Source organism: Pseudopodoces humilis, chromosome 5 (assembly GCF_049639895.1).
Source record: "Pseudopodoces humilis isolate 2021_Gansu_Grassland_sample_001 chromosome 5, ASM4963989v1, whole genome shotgun sequence".
Lineage (NCBI taxonomy): Eukaryota > Metazoa > Chordata > Aves > Passeriformes > Paridae > Pseudopodoces > Pseudopodoces humilis.
Window position 1 is genome coordinate 70,739,648 of NC_142204.1, and position 20,328 is coordinate 70,759,975.

Sequence of the window (20,328 nt, forward strand, 5' to 3'; positions counted from 1 at the left end):
AGAGTCCACTGGGGCATGCCCCCATGGGATTTCTCTCTCCAGGTATTAGAGGACGCAGCCTCTTTGATCCTAAACTCACCCACCTACCACATATCGCCCCTTAAACGTATCATTTCACCCCAAATCTCAGCAGTTCTGCCTGAGTTCTGCCGATCCACGTGGCCTCTGCCTTTGTCCGGACACTTTTGTCCAACCCTAAAGCTCAGGAGCTCAAACCGTAGTTCAAGCTCCCGGGTTTTGTAAGGAAATTGTTCGGATTGTGGCTGGTAGAGACATTTAGCCCCATTTCAAAGACATTAACACCCATTCCTCCTAAAGACTCCTCACCCATCGAGTTGTTTCTAAGGACATTAGCGCCCATCTTTCCTCTCTTTAAGGCGCCTTCCAATCCAAACCATTCTGTAATTTTCCCTCTTAGTGTGATGCTGCAATTCCCTGGAGTTCTTTGAAGAGGCAGGAAGCTTCCACGGCTAACACGGGGACTTTCCAGCTTTTGTTGGAGTTATCCATGAACTCCAAACAACCAGAGAAAAACCCCTATTCATCGATACTGCTGCCTGAGCTCCAGCACCCATTGCATTCGAACTCAACAGCGTTTTCACCAGACAGACGCTCCACCGGGCTCCTTTCATTTAAATGAATGCAATGTCCAATTATCCCCTAAGGGTGTTTCTTTGGGCTTCGGGGAGTCCCAGAAACACAGCAGGAACACGGCACAAGCAGCTTTTCCACCGTCAGGCATCATCAAGGTAGGTGAAGCTAATACAGGTCACAGATCTCCACAGAAAAAAATCAAATGAAACTCTAAATATCCCAGCACACAACTGCCAGAACAGTTGGACTTTATTAATTTCTCTGGGGCCACTTACAGATTTCAAGTTAAGCATCCACTTAAAATGTTTTGCTGCACTAAGGCCCGGAAAAGCAATAATTAACTGTACAGAAAGGCTGCCTAGTTTTGATATATCAGTACTAAAGGACCATGACAATTTTCTTTCACTAAACTCACATCTTCCTGGAAACACTACTAAAAAAAAAGTGATGCTCCCTGCTTGAGTTCACGAGCAGTAAAAGCCTGATAGCTGATTCATTTTATCCTCACCCAGCAATTACGGGCAATAATTACAGATGGTTTTGCTGAATAGAAGAATAATGTGTCCTAAATGTGTTTATAAATACATAAAACCTAGGAGGAATTCAAAGAGCCATTAGGAGGGATCAGCTAGCCTGAGCTTTGGCCTGCAGGAGTCATTAGTGTTTGTGGACTGCCCTTTTTAGCAGAGCTGAAACAGCGGTTCAAAGAGCAATTAGGGAGCAGATCAAGAGCCTCCAGCAGCAGCAGGCAGGATGCTGCTAGTCCAAAACATCAGCAAAAAGTCCAAGATAAATCTGCAACCCAGATCGGGTACATGGAAATCCATAATCAGCAGAGTAAAGGAGGAGTGTCAGAGAAGGAACCACCCAACCAAACTGGAAATGCACTTTCCAACAGAGGCAGGTGACCACGAAACTACTCCAAATGATCCCCTCAGCCTAAATACAATCCTTTCAGCCCAATGTATGGCCCTTGATGTCCTTCCAACCTGAGCTGTCCTGTGGATGTAAGATCCAAGAATCCAGGTCTTCAAGTCAGGTCAAATTTGGCCAGAAACACTTAAGCTCTGAGACGAGCGTAATTTGTGTTTCAAACTGCCTAAGTGCTCACTCTAATGACCTGACGAGCTGAAAAGAAACACTTCAGCCTGAGAGCAAGAAACTCCGAGGGGCAGAAAGAAGGGAAAGGGAGGAAAGTTTTCAAGAACAGGACAACTTTCCTCACCACCTAGACGATGAAAAGCTTCATAGTGTCAGCAGACATCTTACCTAAGGTGCAGGGTACAAAGCTCCATCCCAAACCAGAGAAAATTATTCTGACATGAGGTGAAAGGAGATGAATGCAGCAGAGCTGGCACAGTCAGAGGCATCCTCCTTGGAGGAGCACGGCCAAATCCAACCATTCCACTTTTCCACATCCAACATTTCCACTTTTGTGTGGAAAGGATCCATACACTCCTCTGGCTGCCTTCCTACACTATCCAGCCGCTCCCATCCCAGGTAGGAGCCTGGGAGGACACAGCCCCCGAAATCACAGCATTTAGCACAAACACCTGTGGCTGATTTGCAGCCTGCCTCCAACCTGTTGAGATTTTATTAATCTAATTGCCTCCTCCACCTGATAGGGCTCCAGCTGAGCTCAGACTTACCCTTAATGGGGCTGATAATCCCACACAGACACAAAATTAAATTCAAGACTATTTCACTTTTTTTCCCCCTGATAATATTTACAGAAGAACATGTCCTTATAAGGACTTAAACAGAAATGGGGGGGGGGGCAGATTTTTTAAAGAAGGTAGAGTCACACTAGATTTAAAGATTTTAAATTGTTTATGATGAGGGTGGGGAGGCCCTGACACAGGGTGGCCAGAGAAGCTGTGGCTACCCATGGATCCCCAGAAGTGTCCAAGGTCAGGTTGGACAGGACCAACTTGAGATAGTGGCAGGTGTCCCTGCCCATAGCAGGGGGTGGAATTTGATGGCCTTTAGGCGACTTTCAACCCAAACTATTCTAGAACTGTGTGTCCACTCACGTGCTGCTGGTTGGGTGCCAGAGGAGCAATCACAGCGTTGTGGTTTGCCATGTGGACAACCCTCCCCCAGGAGCAGGAGCAAGGCCAGCAAGCCACACGCCACACAAAAACTATTTCCATTTAATGTATTTGGGTTATTTCCTCTGGGGATCATCTGCCAAAAAAACGCCAGCAAGCAAAACCCTACAAATAAACACCACCCGGCTCCTGCACAGCTGTGGCTCTCAGCTGCACACAGGCCTTTGTAGAGACAGAAATACAGTCATCTTCTGCAGCAAAGAGAGACACGTAAGGAAGTTTGGATTTATGATGAAAGGGTCAGGAGTTGCAAGCACAGGTTTATTTTCAATTCCAGACACTCCTAGCAGCAATATAAAGTAGCCACGTTAAACTCTCTGGAACTTCTCTGCCTGGCAATTTCATGTTAACGACTTTCCAGAATGAAGGAGGAGGTGAGGGCATGAATTCACTTCTAAGGCTGCTGCCACAGTGGCTGGGTTGGCAGGGAGAGGCAAAGCGAAGGTCTAAAGAGGTGGGAATAATATCAGCAATTCTCACATCCTGAGCAGTTAAAATCCAACCCAGAAAGTCACAGCCAGCAGGTAACTTGGAAGGAAACGGGGCCTGCAGTTGGAATGTTGGGCTGGAATCAATCATTTCATCACCCCACACCAAATTCCCGCTTGCAAATGCGGGAGTATTCCTCACCACCACCCTGCCCCAGGGAAACTGAGGAGCACAGGTTTATAAGGTGCTCTGCACATCCAAAATATCTTCATCTGAGACAGACTGGCAGCTCCCAGGGCACAAATACCCTCCCCAGTCCTACCAGCTGCCTCTCTACCTGGTAGTGCTCTCCTCCTGCCACCTCTCCCTGTGCCACCAACCAGGGTTTCATCTGCAGCCAAATGTCACAGTCACCACTGAAACAGGAAGGTTGTGCAAAAGAATGGCCCTGAATTACTGGATTCTGGCAGGCATTTGCCTCCTCCAGGATTAAACCTATCAAATAAATAATTAACACATCCAAGCCCTCCTGGAGAGGATGGGTTTCCAAGGCTGGTACTGGCTCAGTCCTGGAGGGATTTGCTGAGTCCCCAAAACCCCCAAATTCAGCAGAAGGGTTAGAGATCTGATTACATCACCTCCTTCCCTGTCCTCATCTCGTTCCCAGCAGGAGCAAGCACGCTGGCATCGCAGGAGTGGCAGAAGCACCAAATGTCAGGGGACATGGGCAAACAGTGCTCCAATTGTCCCTTAAACATCTGCTTTCAGTATTTGCCTCTGAGACAGCCCCTGTTAATCAAACACAGCCTAATCCACATTTGGGGAAGAGCCTCGATAAAGGATTAGCCACCCCTCACTCCTCCTTGCTTTCACTCCAGCAGAATCTTCCTCCTCAATCAAAGCACCGGAGCCTTTTTTCCCAGATATCTCAGCAGGCTCCAACACAATTCCACAGACTCACCAGGGATAAAGGCTGTCCCAGTGGCCAAGTCTTGCCTTTGATTTGCAGCTAATACCTAACAGCCCTGTCTTCATGTGGTGGCAGGTACTTGGCTCCTCTCTCCTGTTATCTCAGGCTTGGCTGATGCAGAGGATGGAGGGAACACACATTAATGGATGTCTGTGCTGCCAGCAGGGCCAGGGAGCCAACAGCAGTAAGAAATCAACAGTTACAGGCATTTGAGTCTTTGCAAGGAGATATCCAAGGTCTTTTCCACCACTTGACTGCAAGATCTCCTTCCCTGCCTGGCTGCAAGGGCTGAGTGAGGGTGAAGGTGGGCACACGTCCACTCAGTAGGATATCTAAGAATCTAGAGAGATGGAAGACACAGAAAAACCTCTCAGCAGGAACTTCACAGTATATGAAGAGGCACAGGCTAAGAAATTTAGGGTCTGGGTCACCTGCAGCAGGGGTGAACCATAAATCCCCACAGAGTGGAGCTGGAAATAGTGGAAAGCATCTCCCTGAAAAACACAAGGCTTCCAACAGCAGCAGGATGGTACCCACGGCTTGTGCTTCTCCTGTTTGCCTGTGCACATTCTCCTGATGGTTAGAGCATGGTTTGAGTGCAAGGTGAGCTCCTGGTTGGACGCTGCTCTGCCCTGCCCACAGCATTAGTTCTTGGCATTCCTGAAGCTGGACTGACTCTCCCTCTGACCTCCTGCAGTATCTCTGCACCTGGCCGTGCTGCCTCCTGTGAAATCAATGGATTTTGGTTCACCTGCCCTTTCTCCCCACAGAACTCCAGCAGAACCATCACGTTTCATCCTGCTGCTGTGCCGAGCTCTGAAATCCCAGCGCACGATGGACACGGCCCCTCCGGTTTTCCCCTCCTGCCACATCATTCCTGGAATTTGATGCCAGTCACTGCCCTCCCCATCCCAGGCATTCCTGACAGGGGGTCAGGAAAAGGATGCAGGTTTCTCCAGTTGTAGATCTTTGTCATCTGCAAATGATTTTTGTCATTTTTTGTGGACAAAGAGATGGGGAGCGACCAAAGATAGCAGAGATCACCAACCAACCCCTCTTCAGCAGTCAGTCTGGAGTCTAACGACATCCAAAAATACCCAGCCCCATTTCCCCAGGGTGCTCTGTGATATAATAGAAGCTGGATAAAGAGCCAGCATTTGGAAATACATTTTAATTGCACGCTGCTTTTCACTTGTGCACCCACAGCAGTGGTTACTGTGCAATTACATGTCACCATATACAAATGACAGTGCAGTTACAGTAACTTTACCAATTACAGGGAAATTGCACCCACTATGCTGAGAGGTTTTCATTCAGACACAATTCAGGAACGCAAGAACAAGAGGGAAAGTTACTCAAATTGACTAGAACTGGTACAGGCGTTTGGTTTTTAGGTCTGTAGTTTAAGCATCAGTTCAAGGACTGGTGTCAAGTTTCCAGAGTGCTGCAGAATCTTAATGGAGTACAGACTTTTTATGCCTGCATTTATGTTCCTGCTCTGCTGTGAGTGTAAGGCTTGCAACAGTCTACACCATGTTCCTCCACGTCGTAAAATTTGCAATTTCCTGAAGAGGAGGCTGCCTTTCTTGCAGAAAGCAACAGGTTCCTTCAGTCTTCAGACCTTTTACCCAGCAGAGCTGGGTGATTATCAGTAATTCTGGATAAAAGGAATTGTGCTGTAAATTTGTGCTATAAATTTAGCATCCTCCAAGTCCTGCCTTTCTGCGTGATTACAGTGCCCAAAGATGTGCACAAGCTAAATCCATTAGTGAGCCCCTACAAATTTTCTAGAGTCCAATACTACAAAATTTAAGCAATTCTGGCACTAAGTTTGCTTTCCTTACTTTTTGTGTCACACCTTGGAGATGCAGAGTCCTATTTTCAGCATCTGCTGGCCCTGTCACAGCCATGGTGATGCAATTACAAAGATTTTTCTGTTTATTCTCCATCTCTAGTTCCCACTTTTGCTGGGAAGCAGCCCTGGGCTGTTGTGGGCTCTGAACAACCTGATCTAATGGGAGGTGTCCCCTGTCCATGGCAGGGGGATGAAACTGGATGAGTTTTAAGGTCCTTTCCAACCTAACAATTCTATGATGTTGTGATTCGAGGGAAATTGTTCATGTCCCCATGAAGAAAAATCTAACTGTGATTTAAGTGGTATTTCCAGTGCCCTGGTTAGACTCCAAAAATCCGATGCAGGCCCAGAGAAGGGGCAGTACCTCCAGCAGCAATGCAGACAGAGATAATAAAACATTCCATTCACGGAGATCTTCCCATTCCAAATCCCAAACATCAGTGTGTCTGCCAAATCTCCCTTTTGCATATTGCATTTCCACCTCTTGGGAAAATTTCCAGCATCACGGTTCCGAGCCGTGCAGGTGGGGTGAAAATCACACCCCAAAGCTGTGTGGTCACTGAGGTTCATTCCCACAGAATGGGGGATGTGACCTGGAGAGCAGCAAGTGTGACTGTAAAAGGTGTAAAAGGAAGCTGAGCTTTCCTGTGGTCCCATAAACTTGCCCTTGCTGGCTCAGAGGATCATAAGGATGAGGCGCTGAAGGATAAACAGAGGAATATAATCTCTGTGGCTCTCAGATCAGGGCTTTGAAAAATTCACTTAAAATTTTTCACACCCCAAAAAAAAATAAAAAAAGAGAGATTACTGAGTGTGGAGACTCTGCCTTTGAAACTGCCATGGACTGTTGGGTAAATAAGCATTTAGGGATTTTTCAAAAGGGAAGTATTGATCAAATAAGCTGCTAGAGCTCTTCTGTAAGAACTTATTGCAGCAGCAAAGCTCTGTTACACACCTGAAACACAGCAGCACTGATATTGTCTGGTGCTGCTGTAGCTGAGACAGTGAGAACAAGTCCCAGAGAGAGGAAATAGGTGAAAAGGGGTTTTTGTGTAAGCAGAAAGACACCTTTGAGAGAAGGTGCTGCATTTTATCCTGAAAGATGCCACATTTCCCTGATCAGCCCTCTCATTCCTATTGAGTACACACCAGCACCTGGTCAGATAAAGTCTGGCTGCCTCCCTTTGATGGCACCACCAGCAATTCACTGCATCACAATTGCTATAATTATTATTTTGTTACACAGGAAAAAAAAAAATCATCATTTGGGCTGCAAAGTGCCACCCGCGCCAACAGCGCTGCAGAAATGAAACAACAAGGCTGCTTTGCATGCAGGCAACACCTTCACCCCGAGAGCCCTGAGCCTCTTAAAAGCATTAATTAAGCCTCACCACGGTTCTGCAAAGGTGATTTAAGTGCTGTAATGAGTGAGATGTATGTGCTGCTGCTCTTCAGCACCGGGAAGTGGCGAGAGCTTGGCTTGCCCAACAAATAATGCAGAGTCTAGATCCAGGGCTGGCATCTGTATCAGGGAGAATCAAGATGTGTCCGGTCCCATCATCTCACAGAAGATGAATTTAAAGAAGCCTGGTTATCAGTTTAAACAACAAACTAAAGCACTCGAGCCCTGAAAGGGGAAATCTCCCGCTTGCAGCCGCTTATCTGTGCAGATCGCGGTGCTTGAGGAATTCAGAGCGTTGGTACCAGGCAGTGTAAATTCACTGAAGCTCCAACTGCTCCTGAAAGCAGGACTGAGCAACTGGGAGGCTGCAGCCAGCGCTGGGAGCAGGGACCCATCACAGTCATGGCCTGTGTTTCCTGGTGTGGGATCCCAACCAACAGCCCCAACCCAAGAGTGCTGGGTCATTCCCTCATTAGGAGGAGTGAATTTTTATTATTCCCTGCTGCACGTTCCCTCACTCTGCCTCTCCCACTCTCTCTCTCCTTGTCTAAATACGTGCCTGGCTAATATTGCTTGTTTACAGGATAAATCAGCTGTACAAATCCTATTATATTTTGGATCACTGACAACGACGGGGTAATGACATTGAAATGGGGAAATGCAATGTTGTTCCTACTGATCTAATGTCACCCACATGTTCCATCAGCTACATGAGCTCCCAGTGCTGCATGGAGGAAAGAGAGGAAACTCTGTCTTTACCATTTAGTTCCAGTCCTATCTGGGTGTCTTGCCTTTCCTAGTGTTGAGTATTTCTTTAAATATAGAATCACAGGATGGTTTGGCTTGAAAAGGGACTTAAAGACCAGTCAGACCCACCCTGTGCCATTGGCAGGGACACTTTTCACTGGATCAGGTTGTTCAAAGCCTTATCCAAGCTTGAACACTTCCAGGGATAGAACTCCAGCTCCATCCTGAACCTGGATACAGCTACACAACCAGGTCTGTGCTGGCTCTGCAAACAAATTTTGTCCTAAAGTTGTTGCCAGGTTAGGCAAAGATTGTCCCATTCCTAATAAAATGCTTCTCAAACAAACTTAGAGCAAAAACTATATGCTGAGACAGCAAAGCCATGCAGGTGCCAGGCTGGGAGTGTCTGGGGCAGAAAAACAGTCAGATGTGATTCAGATATCTCTCTGTGAGTAAAACAGATTTTTTCATCTCCATCTCCACTCTACCCAGTCTTCCAATATCTGTGCTATCCTCCCAGGTACAATAGAGACCCATCCAAGCAATTTGGATAAACAGAGAAATTTCAGGGAGGGAAAAATAAATAAGTCTTCTCTTATATTCCTGGCATAAATAGATATAATAAATAAATAGACACGTGCATTAGATCGCTCCCAGAGGCTGAATATCTTCACTGAGCCTCCAAGTTCTGAGACAGACCCTGCACTGTGTTTCACCCCAACAGCTCCACTGCCATCAGGCGAGGGAGGAAGGGTCTGTGCAGGATTTATCCCAGAGAGCAAAGCTGTATCCAGCACCCCCTTGACCCCCTCCTCAACAGAATGGGCATTGTACAACCTCCCCTGCTCCGGCTGCTTTAAATAGCATCAGCCTCGCCAAGGGAGCTGGAGTCATTTTGCTTCTGGCTCTTCCAGGACATCTGAGGTTTGCTTTCTGCCTTTTTTTTTTTTTTTTTTCTTTTTTCCTTTTTAATTTAAAAAAAAACCCTCTTGCACAAGCATTCTCCTTGGCCTGCCAGGCGACCTCCTGGCGAGGCAACGCGAGGTCAGGTTTGCGAAGTCGCCGATCTCCTGGCGCGGAAGAGAATGTGAGGAGATCATGTGGAGGCCTCCAAAAATGCAAAGCTGAGCCACAGGCGACCGCAGGGCTCGACCACAGAAGAAAACAGCCTGGGTTGCTGGCAGGGGAAGCAGCAAAGAGCAGTTCCCAGAAATAAATCTAATTGTCCGTGTGGCAAGGAGCGCGGGGAGATGGCGCGGGCAGGGACGGAGAGTCTGGCACTTTGCTCACCTGCACACGAGGGGACCAGCAGGACCTGGGGTGATGCTGAGCTGCTCGGGCAGAGCCAACTGGAGCAGGGATGAGATGGATGGTGGGGGAGGGAACTGTGCCTGGAATATCTCAGACACAACACTCCGCAGCCTTGGGTCCTGCTCTGCCCTCAATGAACATTTTGTGTGAGCAGGGTCACTCAGACGTGAGAGAACAGCTCTGTGAGAGGGTTTGGCACCCAGCCACTTAAAGGCAGAGGGTTTCCTCCTGTTTTATGCTTTGGAAGGAAATAAATATTTTTGAGAAGGTTGTTTCCAATGCATGTTTGGGGTTTTTTCTCCCCCAGGACAATGAGGATTTGGGAAGGAGAGGTTTCAGGGTGAAGAATTAATACTGCCAGAATTATTTCTGCATTCGTTGGTCACACAGTATCCTTTCAAGTACAGGTGTTTAATACTGAGAAACCTACTTAATATCTCAAATGCAATCATCCTCTCCACGCAATTAGGCCCTGGTTTACAGCCCTTAAATGAAAGCTTCTGTTGATATAGGGGATTAAGAGTTTTTGTTTTGCTCTCCCTCAGAGCATCAAAAGCCACTTTTTTTCTCTGCCTGGAGTGCAGAGCACTTTGCAGAGGCAGGGACCTGTCCTTATCCCTGCTGGCTGAAAGAAGAGAGGTGGCACCTGGGAGGGAGAACCATCACCCAGGGAAAAGAGATGATAAATCCACGTGCTGCCTGGGCTCACCTCGCAGAGAAAGCAGTGGGGAGAATTTCTCAATCCCAGTTCAGAGGGACCAGGACCTTACTGGAAACACAAACTCAATTGCTTTCCATTAGCCCGGGGAGCACGGCCCCAGACATCTCTGGCCACGTCCACCACTGACCACAACCATGAGAAATACCAGCTGTGTCCCTGGAGAGAGCTCCCTTAGCTGCCTCACGTGGGGAGATAACATGGAATTTCTCTCTGTGGAAGTGTTTTCCGCCCCGGAGCAGAGCCAGCTTTGCAGGGGAGGTGCCGCTCAGGCCTGCTGGAGGCGGAAGGTGCAGGGGGAGATTTTCAAACCACAGGGCCCAGCTGCAGAAACCCTGAGCCAGAGCCTTACCCACTGTCCCTCTTCCTCCCCAGCTCAGATTCCGCCCTCTCCAGCCCCCAGTGTCAGCAGGAGGACACTTGTCACCTCTTATCACAGCGGCTGGGCCCGGCGGGTCCCTGGGCCAACACAGACGCCGCGCACGCCATCCAACACAAACCGATGTGACCAAGTGCACAAACACAGATCTGGCAGCCACCAGCCTGTTTGCTCCGGCTCCCAGTCTCCAGTCAGCATTCCCAGAGAGGCATTACAGCATTTCTGAGGGTACTGCCCTTCCAAAGTCTGAACATTGGAGTTTTTTGCGGGGGCTTCCTGCCCTCATTTGCATTTTCAGAGGAAGAAGAAGAAGAAAGCGCTGTTAAAAATTGACCAAGAACTGACCTCGGCTGTCCATAAAGCCTTTGAATCAGAAACACCAGCCTGTAAAATCTGGACTAAAGACATGTACACAAAACTTGTGCATGGTCTGTCCAGCTGGGATGAGTAAAAAGTGCTGTTGTGCAAGCACCAGTGGCACTGACACACACAGGGATTTACTTAGGATAGCCCAGCTGGCAAACAGGGAGAATATGAGGTAAAATGAAACTGATAACTCATCCCTGTGATTGATCCATTCCCCTGGGAACGAGTCAGGCTCACGTACTCACCCATCCAGGCAGGAGAAATGGGCAGGGGTGGGTGTGCAAAATGCCAAAGCACCTTCATGGACCTCCTTCCACACATTCCTCTTCCCAAGGACTAAGCAAAAGATAAAACTCCTTTTTCCCCAGCCTTTCACTTTTAAGGGAAAATGGAAGAAATTATAGATAGGGCTGACAATTCCTGCTTTTTTGCTTGTAAAGTGATTTTTTTTCCCTCAAAACACCCCTTCTTTCCAGCAGCTCCAGCTGGTCCTTCTTTCTAAATGACCCTGTTCTTCTACCCACCATGCCAGAGAGGAATGTAAGAGCAAGGAAGATATTCCCTCCTGCCCCTGCAACAGATGGGTACCACACTAAGATCCAGGAGTCCCTGGGCTACAAACTGTGGTTTTGTGCCTTAGCCAACCCCCCTGTAAAACAACCTCCTGCTGCTCCCCATCCTCGTGTCTCAGGGGTGCTCTGTCTCCTGTTAACACCCGGGATGATGAAGCCTCGAAGGAAATAGGCTGGAAAATCTTGGCCCTACCTGTTAACACCACTGATTACCAACAGAGGCCCTGGAAGGAAGAGGAATATGAAATAGGCTGGAAAATGTTGGACATCTCTGCGCTTCCCAGGAGTCAAGCTGACTGTCCCATACCATACACACAAATCCTTCCACCACCTGAGCTGAAAATAGTCCTTTCTAACCTGGTGGGACTGAGCAGGAGGGAGCCCAAGGGTCATCCCCAAGGACCAGGCAGGGTTCATCCCTACTCTGCCAAAGGAAAATGTCTGTGCACCCAGCTGGCCTCCAAACACACCCAGCATGGAAGGACTAATCCACAGACTCCTCCTGAATCCAGCCAAACCCCATGACAACAGCAGTGCTTGCTTGGTGGGCATCAGGGATGGGCAGGGGATGAGGGGAGAGCAGGAGAGAGCAGGAGAGAGCAGGGGAGAGCAGGAGAGAGCAGGAGAGAGCAGGAGAGAGCAGGAGAGCAGAGCCCACTTGAGGAACAAATGCATGGAGATGGTGCAGGACTCTCAGAGATTTCACCAGCAGCATCTGCAAAGAGGTTTTGGGGAGTTACCAACCAGAAGCACAGGAAGCCTTTACAGCCAAGTCACTCGTCAGACAATGGCTTGGGACCCAAACATCCACTTCTGGTAACAAAGTGTTGGGAAAATATTGCCCAGCTCTTCACACAGGGCCTTTTGTTGGCTGGTCAGCTTTGAAAACATTTCTGTTCTCCCACAAGTGACAGCGCTGCCATGAAAAACAGGAAGAGACTGAATACAGCAATTTAAACAGTCAAACCCCATTTCCTGCCAAAAGGAAAAGAAAATACCAGCAAAAGGCAGAAGCCAGGCGGGAGCTGGGGACTGACACTTTGATTATCTTGGATAGATATTGGTGTTGCATATCTGGTAGAAGCTGCAGTGATGGAGGTGACACCTTTTCATGGCAGGGACTGGAGTCTCCTAGGCTGGGAGGCAGATCAGGCTGAGGAGGAACCCAGGCTCTCCCAGGAGAGCAGCCCTGGGATGTGAGCAGCTCCTGAGCTGACAGCCAGGGCCACATGCAGCAGCACCCCGGGTTTGGCACTTCGTTGCCGGCCAAAGTTCCATCAGGATCCCTTGCTCCTCTCCGTCTCCCCACAGCCCTGACACCCTCTGGATGCTTTGGGGTCAGCCTCCAGTACCCTCCTCTTCTTCATCCACACTTTTTGTCTCACAGCAGCTCACCTGCCTGGTCCCCAGGGTAGAAGGGAAGGCTCCCCTGCCTCCTCTGCTGAGCATGCCGGGAGTAGAACTCTCACCAGGCTTCAAAATGCACCCGTTCATCTTATTTCATTGTAATGACAAGCAACAAATCCCCCAATGATCACTTCCTGTACAGAAATGACACACTTGTATCTCCATCCTCCTCTCAAATTGCCTTTTTTTTTTCTTTTTTAAAGAAATCCAGCATTTTCCAACAGTGTCATAGAACCACAGAATGGTTGGAAGGAGCCTTAAAAGTTCATCTAGCCCAGCCTCCTGCCATGAGCAGGGATAACTTCAACTAGATCAGGCTGGTCAGTTACAAAGTTTATGAAGGACACTGAAACCACAGCCTTCTTTACCCAACATGAAGCTGGTTTTCTGTTCTAAGAAGCCTATTTTTTCCCCTCCAGCACAGCCCTGCCTTTGCCAACACCCCACATGTCCACAGAGCCAAAGGGTTTGAAGGTGCCCTCTGACTGTATAAGCAGGAATGGCTTCAGAATCCAGAGAGGAGATTTAGATTCGACATGAGGGAAAGCTTCCTCGCAGCACAGGCAGATTTTAGGGAGAGAGATAGCCTCTCCCTCTCCATAGCCAGAGGTTAAGAACAGGTGAGACAAACATCTGTCAGAAGCGTTATAAGTAGGGCAGCAGGGTAAATCAGATGACCTCATAAGAATCCTTTTTTCCCAGCCTCATTTTTCTCTGATTATGTGAATTTCTAAGCATTTGGGGTCAAGTGTGCTGCTTAAATATAAGCTATTATCCTGCTTTTGCAGAGAGGTATTACCTGAGACCATTCATCACCTGAGTGAACATCACCAATTTGCAAATCAACGGCCCAGACATAAAAATCTATCATTTTTTTCTGATTTATGCTGAAGATGAATGGGAGGACAGCTGTAACACAGGGATGGGAGAGGAATGAACATTGAGGATTCTCCATTCATCTCTGGACCTTCACCTCTCCCACTCTAGAAATTCTGCTACCACACTGCTGACATCTACAGCAGGCACTTGGCATGGGGCAGTCACAGGCTTGTCACACTGAGCTTTTTTGGTTTTGACTTTTTCTTGACCTTTGCAAACCAGACTGGGACAAGTCTCCAGGACATCCAACCCTGCAGGGGACCCAATGCCTCCTGCTGAGTACTGACCATGAGACAAAGTTTGTCCAGCCAAGCTCTTTCCTGACCTCAAGTCTCTCAGCTCCAGCTGTAACCAAGCTGTCTGACCAGAGGAGCTACAGACTTTGCTGCAGTGGGCCAGAACACTGCTCCCCTGCATCCCTGGAATTATTTGTGTGCACATTTGCAGGTTAGGAGAGTGCTGGGAATGATCTCCATCAGATTTCTCTTGCCCTGAAATGGCCTTGAGCAAGGCTTGCACCAAGGCAGGAGCAGAAGTGTCCTGTCATGTAGACACATCCCATCATGTGGATCCCCTTTGAGTCAGTAATTGCCCTGTTAGAAATACTGGAAATATTAGAAGGATATTTGTTACTAAAAGCCAGACCTGATAGGCAAGGACAGTGCAGTGAACCCAGATCCTCAGTCCTAAAGCTAATACCACAAAGAATCACAGAATGATGGGTTGAAAAGGATCTTAAAGATTATCCTGTGACAACCCCTGCCATGGGCAGCGACACCTTCCACTATCCCAGGCTGCTCCAAGCTCTGATGTCCAACCTGGCCTTGGGCACTTCCAGGGATCCTGGGGCAGCCACAGCTTCTCTGGACAAGCTGTTCCAATGCCTCACTACCCTCTGTATAAAGATTTTCTCCCTAACACCTAATCCAAGTCTCTCCTCTGTCACTTTGAAATGCTCAGTGCCCAGCACATCAGCTGGACCTGTTCTCATATAGGATTTCAGCTGCTGAAGGCAGGGCAGCACAGCTGAAGTTCAGTTCCAGCCTGGACCTTAGGCAGGTTAAACCTCTGTTTGCACCAGCAGAGAAACATTTGCCATCCACACAAACCCGGGGAAAGGCTCACTGATGGCATTGTAATTGTTTTTAGAGCTGCCTCTAACACATGTGCTAAGTGGCAGAGCAGCAGTGCTGGGGCTTAGCTGGCAAGCAGGACCTCAGCAGAGGAGACCAGGCTCTCACAGACACACATCCAGCCTCCAAAATACTTCACCAACCATCAAATATTTTCCAAGCTTAGTGGCTGGACTCTGCAACCCCTTTCAGCAGCCAAGTCACTAATACCTCTTCCCTCAGGCAGCACAGCTGATCTCAGGCAGGGCTTGCCAGCAGCTCTAAGTAGGCTCATTTAAGGAGAGGACAGCCTACTTAGTTACACTCTTCAGACTTCCTGCTTTGAATTCAAGCTTCTCCAGGTTCTTTTGCCGTGTCTCTGATTCACAGTGAAGACATACACTCATAAATATGCTCTAACACTTTTCCGCACCGTGCACACTGCCTCTGCAGTCCTGTCCTTACTCAGTCTGACATCAGTTTTCTTGGCTTGGGACTCACCCCATGGGATACAAGAAAGCTGCTGGCCTTTTTTGCTCCTGTCTAAAGCTACAGAAGGCAGGACTGAGAGGTTTCAAACTTCCTAATTGGAGAGGTCCAGCACTGCAAATGTTAGTGTGGAGCACAAGCAGAGCAAATATGCAAATGCATGGAGAGGCTTAAGAGCCCAGGAAAGAAACTCCAGTGGGAAGCTCCCAGCTTAAATCTAAAGGCAGCTCTTTGAATGTGCACAGGCCTTGCGGCTAAACAAAAAAATCAAAGCCAGATTTGGGCACAGCCTTTTTCCTGTGCAAAGCTCCACGGGGAGCTTTGTGGGTCTAGGCAGAAGAGATCCCAACTAAAATCAAGGACTTGTCCCTTCAGTGTGGGAGAATGAGAGCAGGGCAAGGTCAAGCAAGGACACTGAGGGGTGTAAAGGGGAATTAGGGCAGGGTAAGGCAGGATCAGTGTCCTTGCAATGAGACTCCCCTCCACATTCCTCGTGGTTCGTCCTTGTCCCGACAAGGAGCATCAGAAGAATCCCCCAGCAAACAAGGCTTGAGCACAAAGGAGCAATCCCATATCCTGAGCACTGCCTGCCTGGAGATTAGGGGCAGGAAAGCACTCTGGCGTTTCTCCCTATTCCCTTTGCTCAGACTCAAACTCGCCTCTCACTTGAAAGAGCTAATTAAGGATGGGAATCAAAGCCTGGGGAAGCGGCTCCTGCAGCCCCGGGTGCGGTGCCGGCTGTAATGCCCATGTCTGTGCCTGCTATCAAAGCCAGCCCCGTGCACATTCCTGCAATGGCACTCGGAATAAACCGAGGCAATTTCTTCAGACCATTTGTAGGTCAGACAGACCAGCCTCTTCCCCAGTCCTGCCCTTAAATCTTGCAGTGTTTAATCCTTGATCTGCAGCCAGGCCTTAATTTCTCAGTGTAGAGCTGGCTGGAGACTGGAAGGCGAGGGGCTTTGATGGTTAATGACCAGTGCTTCTCAGCCCTGGAAGAAATGAAGCCCTGGCTTCATAAAGTTCCCTGAATAAATCCTGCCCCAGCTCTGGCCCAGGGAAACAAAATTACACCAGCACACAAACTGGCACAAGCCACTGACATCTCTAGGCCCTGTTTTGGTTTAGGTTTGAGCCAAGAGTGCACTTGGGTCTCAGCGATTTCACCTCTGTGATTTGCACCACAAAGTAACTACAACAGGCAGATTCCTCCTAAATATCCCAAGGCCCTTGGTTTAGCTCATCAGCAAACACAGCATGTCTGCCAATACCTCCATCAGCTTGTACATGAGCTAACTGGGGCGTGAACTGGTTAAACTGGGTGGTGTGGTGAGCTGGAGGCAGAGCCAGGACTGGGACAAGGCAGTCTCAGTTCCTTGGTCTCTGCTTTGAGGGTTGAGAAGGCTGGTTTTCTGAAGACAAAACCTGTTAATATATGAGGAGGGCAAGGTGGGGTGCTCAGGGGCCTCACTTACCGCGCTGCTACAGGGAATGTCCTTGACCTTGAGCCAGGCCAGATCTAATGTCCCCTCTCCCCTGTAGCAGGACTGAAGCCTGTCCTTGATGCGGTCGTTGATGTTTTTCAGGACAAAGATGCAAAGAGCAGACTCATCCAAGGACTTCATCTTCCTTTTCTGCCCCTTGGAGAAGACTGTGAAGAGGATATCATCCTCAGGGCCAATGCCCAGAGACCTGGCCAGGATGGCTCCAGCCTTGGACAAGTAGGCAGCCTGGAGCAATCGGTATTCCACCCCGTTCTTCTCACAGCCAATGGGCACCTCCACATAGGAGTTAAAGGCCGTGTCCTCCTTACAAAGCCGCACCAGCTTGGAGGTATAAACCTGCTCCTTTGTGGTGGAGCCAGGTGGGGAGATCATCTCAGGCTGCAGAGTCAGGAAGTAGACAAAGTTCCCGCTGCTGAAGCCATAGATGTAGTAGATGTCGAAGTCGGGGATGATGGTAAAGGTATCTGAGGGGATCTTGATCATAGAGGCCACAAACTCATCATGAAAGACATAGGCAAACATCCCATCAGCCTCGGAGTTCTTGGTGAGCTTTCTGCTGGAGATGGTGGGGAAATACTCCGGTTTGCCATCCACGGCCGTGGCGATGAACAGCTTGTCATCCATGTTGCTGTAAGAAACAATGACTCCAAAAACAGAGCCACTCTCGTTCACCCCAGAGAGGTAGTGCTCCTTCTTGTGGAAGGGCTCTCCGAGCTTGAAGAGGTCATCCAGCCTCAGGAGCTTGCAGATGCCCTGGTACAGACTCCCACAGGCTATCAACCGATTCTCCTTGTAGTCTATGAGGAGCATTTTGTTTATGTTGTTGGTGGGCGTCAAGGGTTCATTGCAGGTTTGGACTATCCTGGGAGGATAGCACTTGGGATTGTCATCATCAGGACCAGTCTCGTGGGTCACCAGGACCTTCAGGTCACTGGAGAGTTTGTAGATCCTGTTGACAGCCCCCAAGTAAATGTGCCCAGTTCTTTCGTCCACCACCAAGTGGTTGAAGTTTCCCTCTGCTTGTTCCCCGGTGAAGGTGATGAAGGGCCTCTTTGGATGGGGTGGCTGCTGTCTGCCAAGAGGTGACACTGTGGTGGACAGCAGGAGGTGAGAAACCAGGCAAGTCCATTTCCACATGGCCGGCGACATGATTAGAGAGGTTTGTATTCCCAAGGCAACGAGGATTAAACGCTGTGAAACTCTTCAAAACACCAATTCCTTGGCAGATTCTGTCCTACAAGCAAAGAAAAAAGGAAACAAAAGTACATTACTATGGAGTATTCCTTCCTCCTCCCTCCTTCACAACCATGCCATCATCAGAGCGTATTTAATTGCTAATCCTCCCTTTCTCCACTCTGAGCTCTCTACTTAAAACCAGCACAAAGGGAGCCCTCCTGACAGAAAAGATGCTGGGAGAAAAAGCAGAAATCACACAGCACAGTAATAAATCAGCACCCTTTCCCTCTCCATTACACACACACGTGCCCCACTGTGCAGCATAAATATTGACTGGAAGTGCAGAAGGGTAATGGCAAAAACATCACCCAGCATTGCTGTTTGCACTGCCAGCCTCAACCCAAGTGTGTATTTGCTATCTGAGATGCCAGAACTGGAGAAGGATTATTATCCTGCTCTTCTGGACGAGGCACTGAAGCCTAGAGAAGGTCAGGAATCTGCCAACAGGGATGGGGCCAGATGGATGCTGAGCTCTCCCACAGCCCTTGAAGATTGCCGGGAAGGAGCCAGCTCTGGTGTGACATTAACATCCTTTCATGGAGACCCCGGTTCAGAACGGGCCTGTTTGGGCAGGAGCTCTGTGGCTGCCAGCTCAAAGCTGCCTCACGCCAGCCCAGCCTGGAGTGCAGGCCCAGGGCTTGTGGTGTGCCAGCTGTCACTGCCACATCTGCAGTGGGCTGGGAGTGAAGGGAGCACTGGGTGTCCTCCCTCCCCTGGGCTCTCACCACAGACCACTTTCCACCTGCTTCACACTCTCCACCCACTTCACAGCCAAGGAAACGTCATCTAAAAGAGATCCAGCTCTCCTGGGAATCTCAGGTGTCTGAGGAGAAAGGGGCTGCTTATCTACCCGCAGTGATAAAGCCTAAAGCACCCTGAAGTAGGAAAAAACAATGACCCAAGGACCAGCCTGATACCTTTCCAAAGAGAGGCGAGAGGCTTTCCTTGCACCACTCAGTCCCTTAAAATCTCCCAGGTTTTAACCATGGTGATGGGAGCAGTATGAGGTTCAAACATTTGGTGGGCACATCACCAAGCCCCACGGAAACACCTCTTCCTACTCAACACATCCATCTGCTCCCTTTTCCGTCACTTTTTTTGGTTGCTTCTGTACCAAGAACAGCTTTACCCCTTCATTGCCTCACAGAGCATGTGGGGATGGAGTTCTACCAGCTCAGACTTCACAAGCCAAGCCCCTCAATGAGTGCTGACCACACAAACCTGGTGGCCAGGCCCTTCATCCCTCTGTCACCCAGAGCAGAACTTTACAAAGCTGCTCTTGATTTTAAAAAGAACATGAGCCAAACAGAGCTCCATCCCAACCCCTTTGTCACAGAGTGACTTTGCTGAAGTCAGGGGTGTAACCAGTGATGACAGCCAGGCTCGCACAAGTAGGAGGCAAGGAAAAAATCCCTGTTTGCAGATCCCAGCAGGGAGGAAGATGTGACAGTGACACAGGTCTGGATGTGCAGCCTTTTCAGATCTGTGCAGCTCTGCTAACGCCGGTGGAACGGAAAAATTTACTTAAAAAAATAATAGAGAGAATAAATCCCACATTCTTTTGACCTGTAGGCTGATTAGATCTGGCAGTGGAGAGAGTAGGTCTGGGCTTGTAGAGCAGCCACCATTTTTATGCCACCCCAAATATTTCAAAATTGTCGCACAGCAGCCAGAATTTCCAAGCTGTTGGAGGATCACCTTCACCTCCCGCTGCCCTCCCTGCCGCAGCAGCCGCAGGCGCTGGATGGATGACGGACAAAGGTCAGCCCACATTTACTTTAGTCATGTTTACCCTGTTCTGCTTTGCCTCTCTGGTCAAGCAAATATTTAATAAAACCTAGCTTATAGTGCAGAGTTTGCAGGACTGCCTCTCGAGCTCTGCAGGGATAGGCAGGCTGGTCACGTAGGCTTTTAATAACCTTTATTATGATGGATGGAGCAGTGATGGGATGAGCTCTCCCCACACAACCATTCCTCTTTCAAAGGAGCCCATCCTTGAGAGAGCAGCAGCAGAGGGAAGCTGTCCCTGTTTGAGTCCTGAGTTCAGAAACATCACGTGGTGACCCTGAACACCATGATGAGTTATGATCCACATTTCTAACAGGCACTGGCTTGATCAGGAACTAGGCAGATCTAGGAAGAAATTGTTCTTTTCAAGTATTACTAAAAAGGTATCTGTTTTACCCCCATATTGTACTGAATTTTGCTCTGCAGAGTCAGCAGAGCTGCAGGGCAGGGAAATGAGA

The 20,328-nt window shown here is 48.8% G+C and overlaps 1 protein-coding gene across 1 annotated transcript in view; it reads right to left on the reverse strand.

Moving 5' to 3' along the window:
* Window positions 1–20,328, reverse strand: part of PLXNA4 (plexin A4) — a 423,238-nt gene that overhangs the window by 379,685 nt on the left and 23,225 nt on the right. The window contains exon 2 of the mRNA XM_088054749.1: window positions 16,817–18,080. Within this exon, the coding sequence (XP_087910875.1) occupies window positions 16,817–17,995 (1,179 nt within the window). The 5' untranslated portion in view covers window positions 17,996–18,080. The remainder of the gene's footprint in view (window positions 1–16,816; window positions 18,081–20,328) is intronic.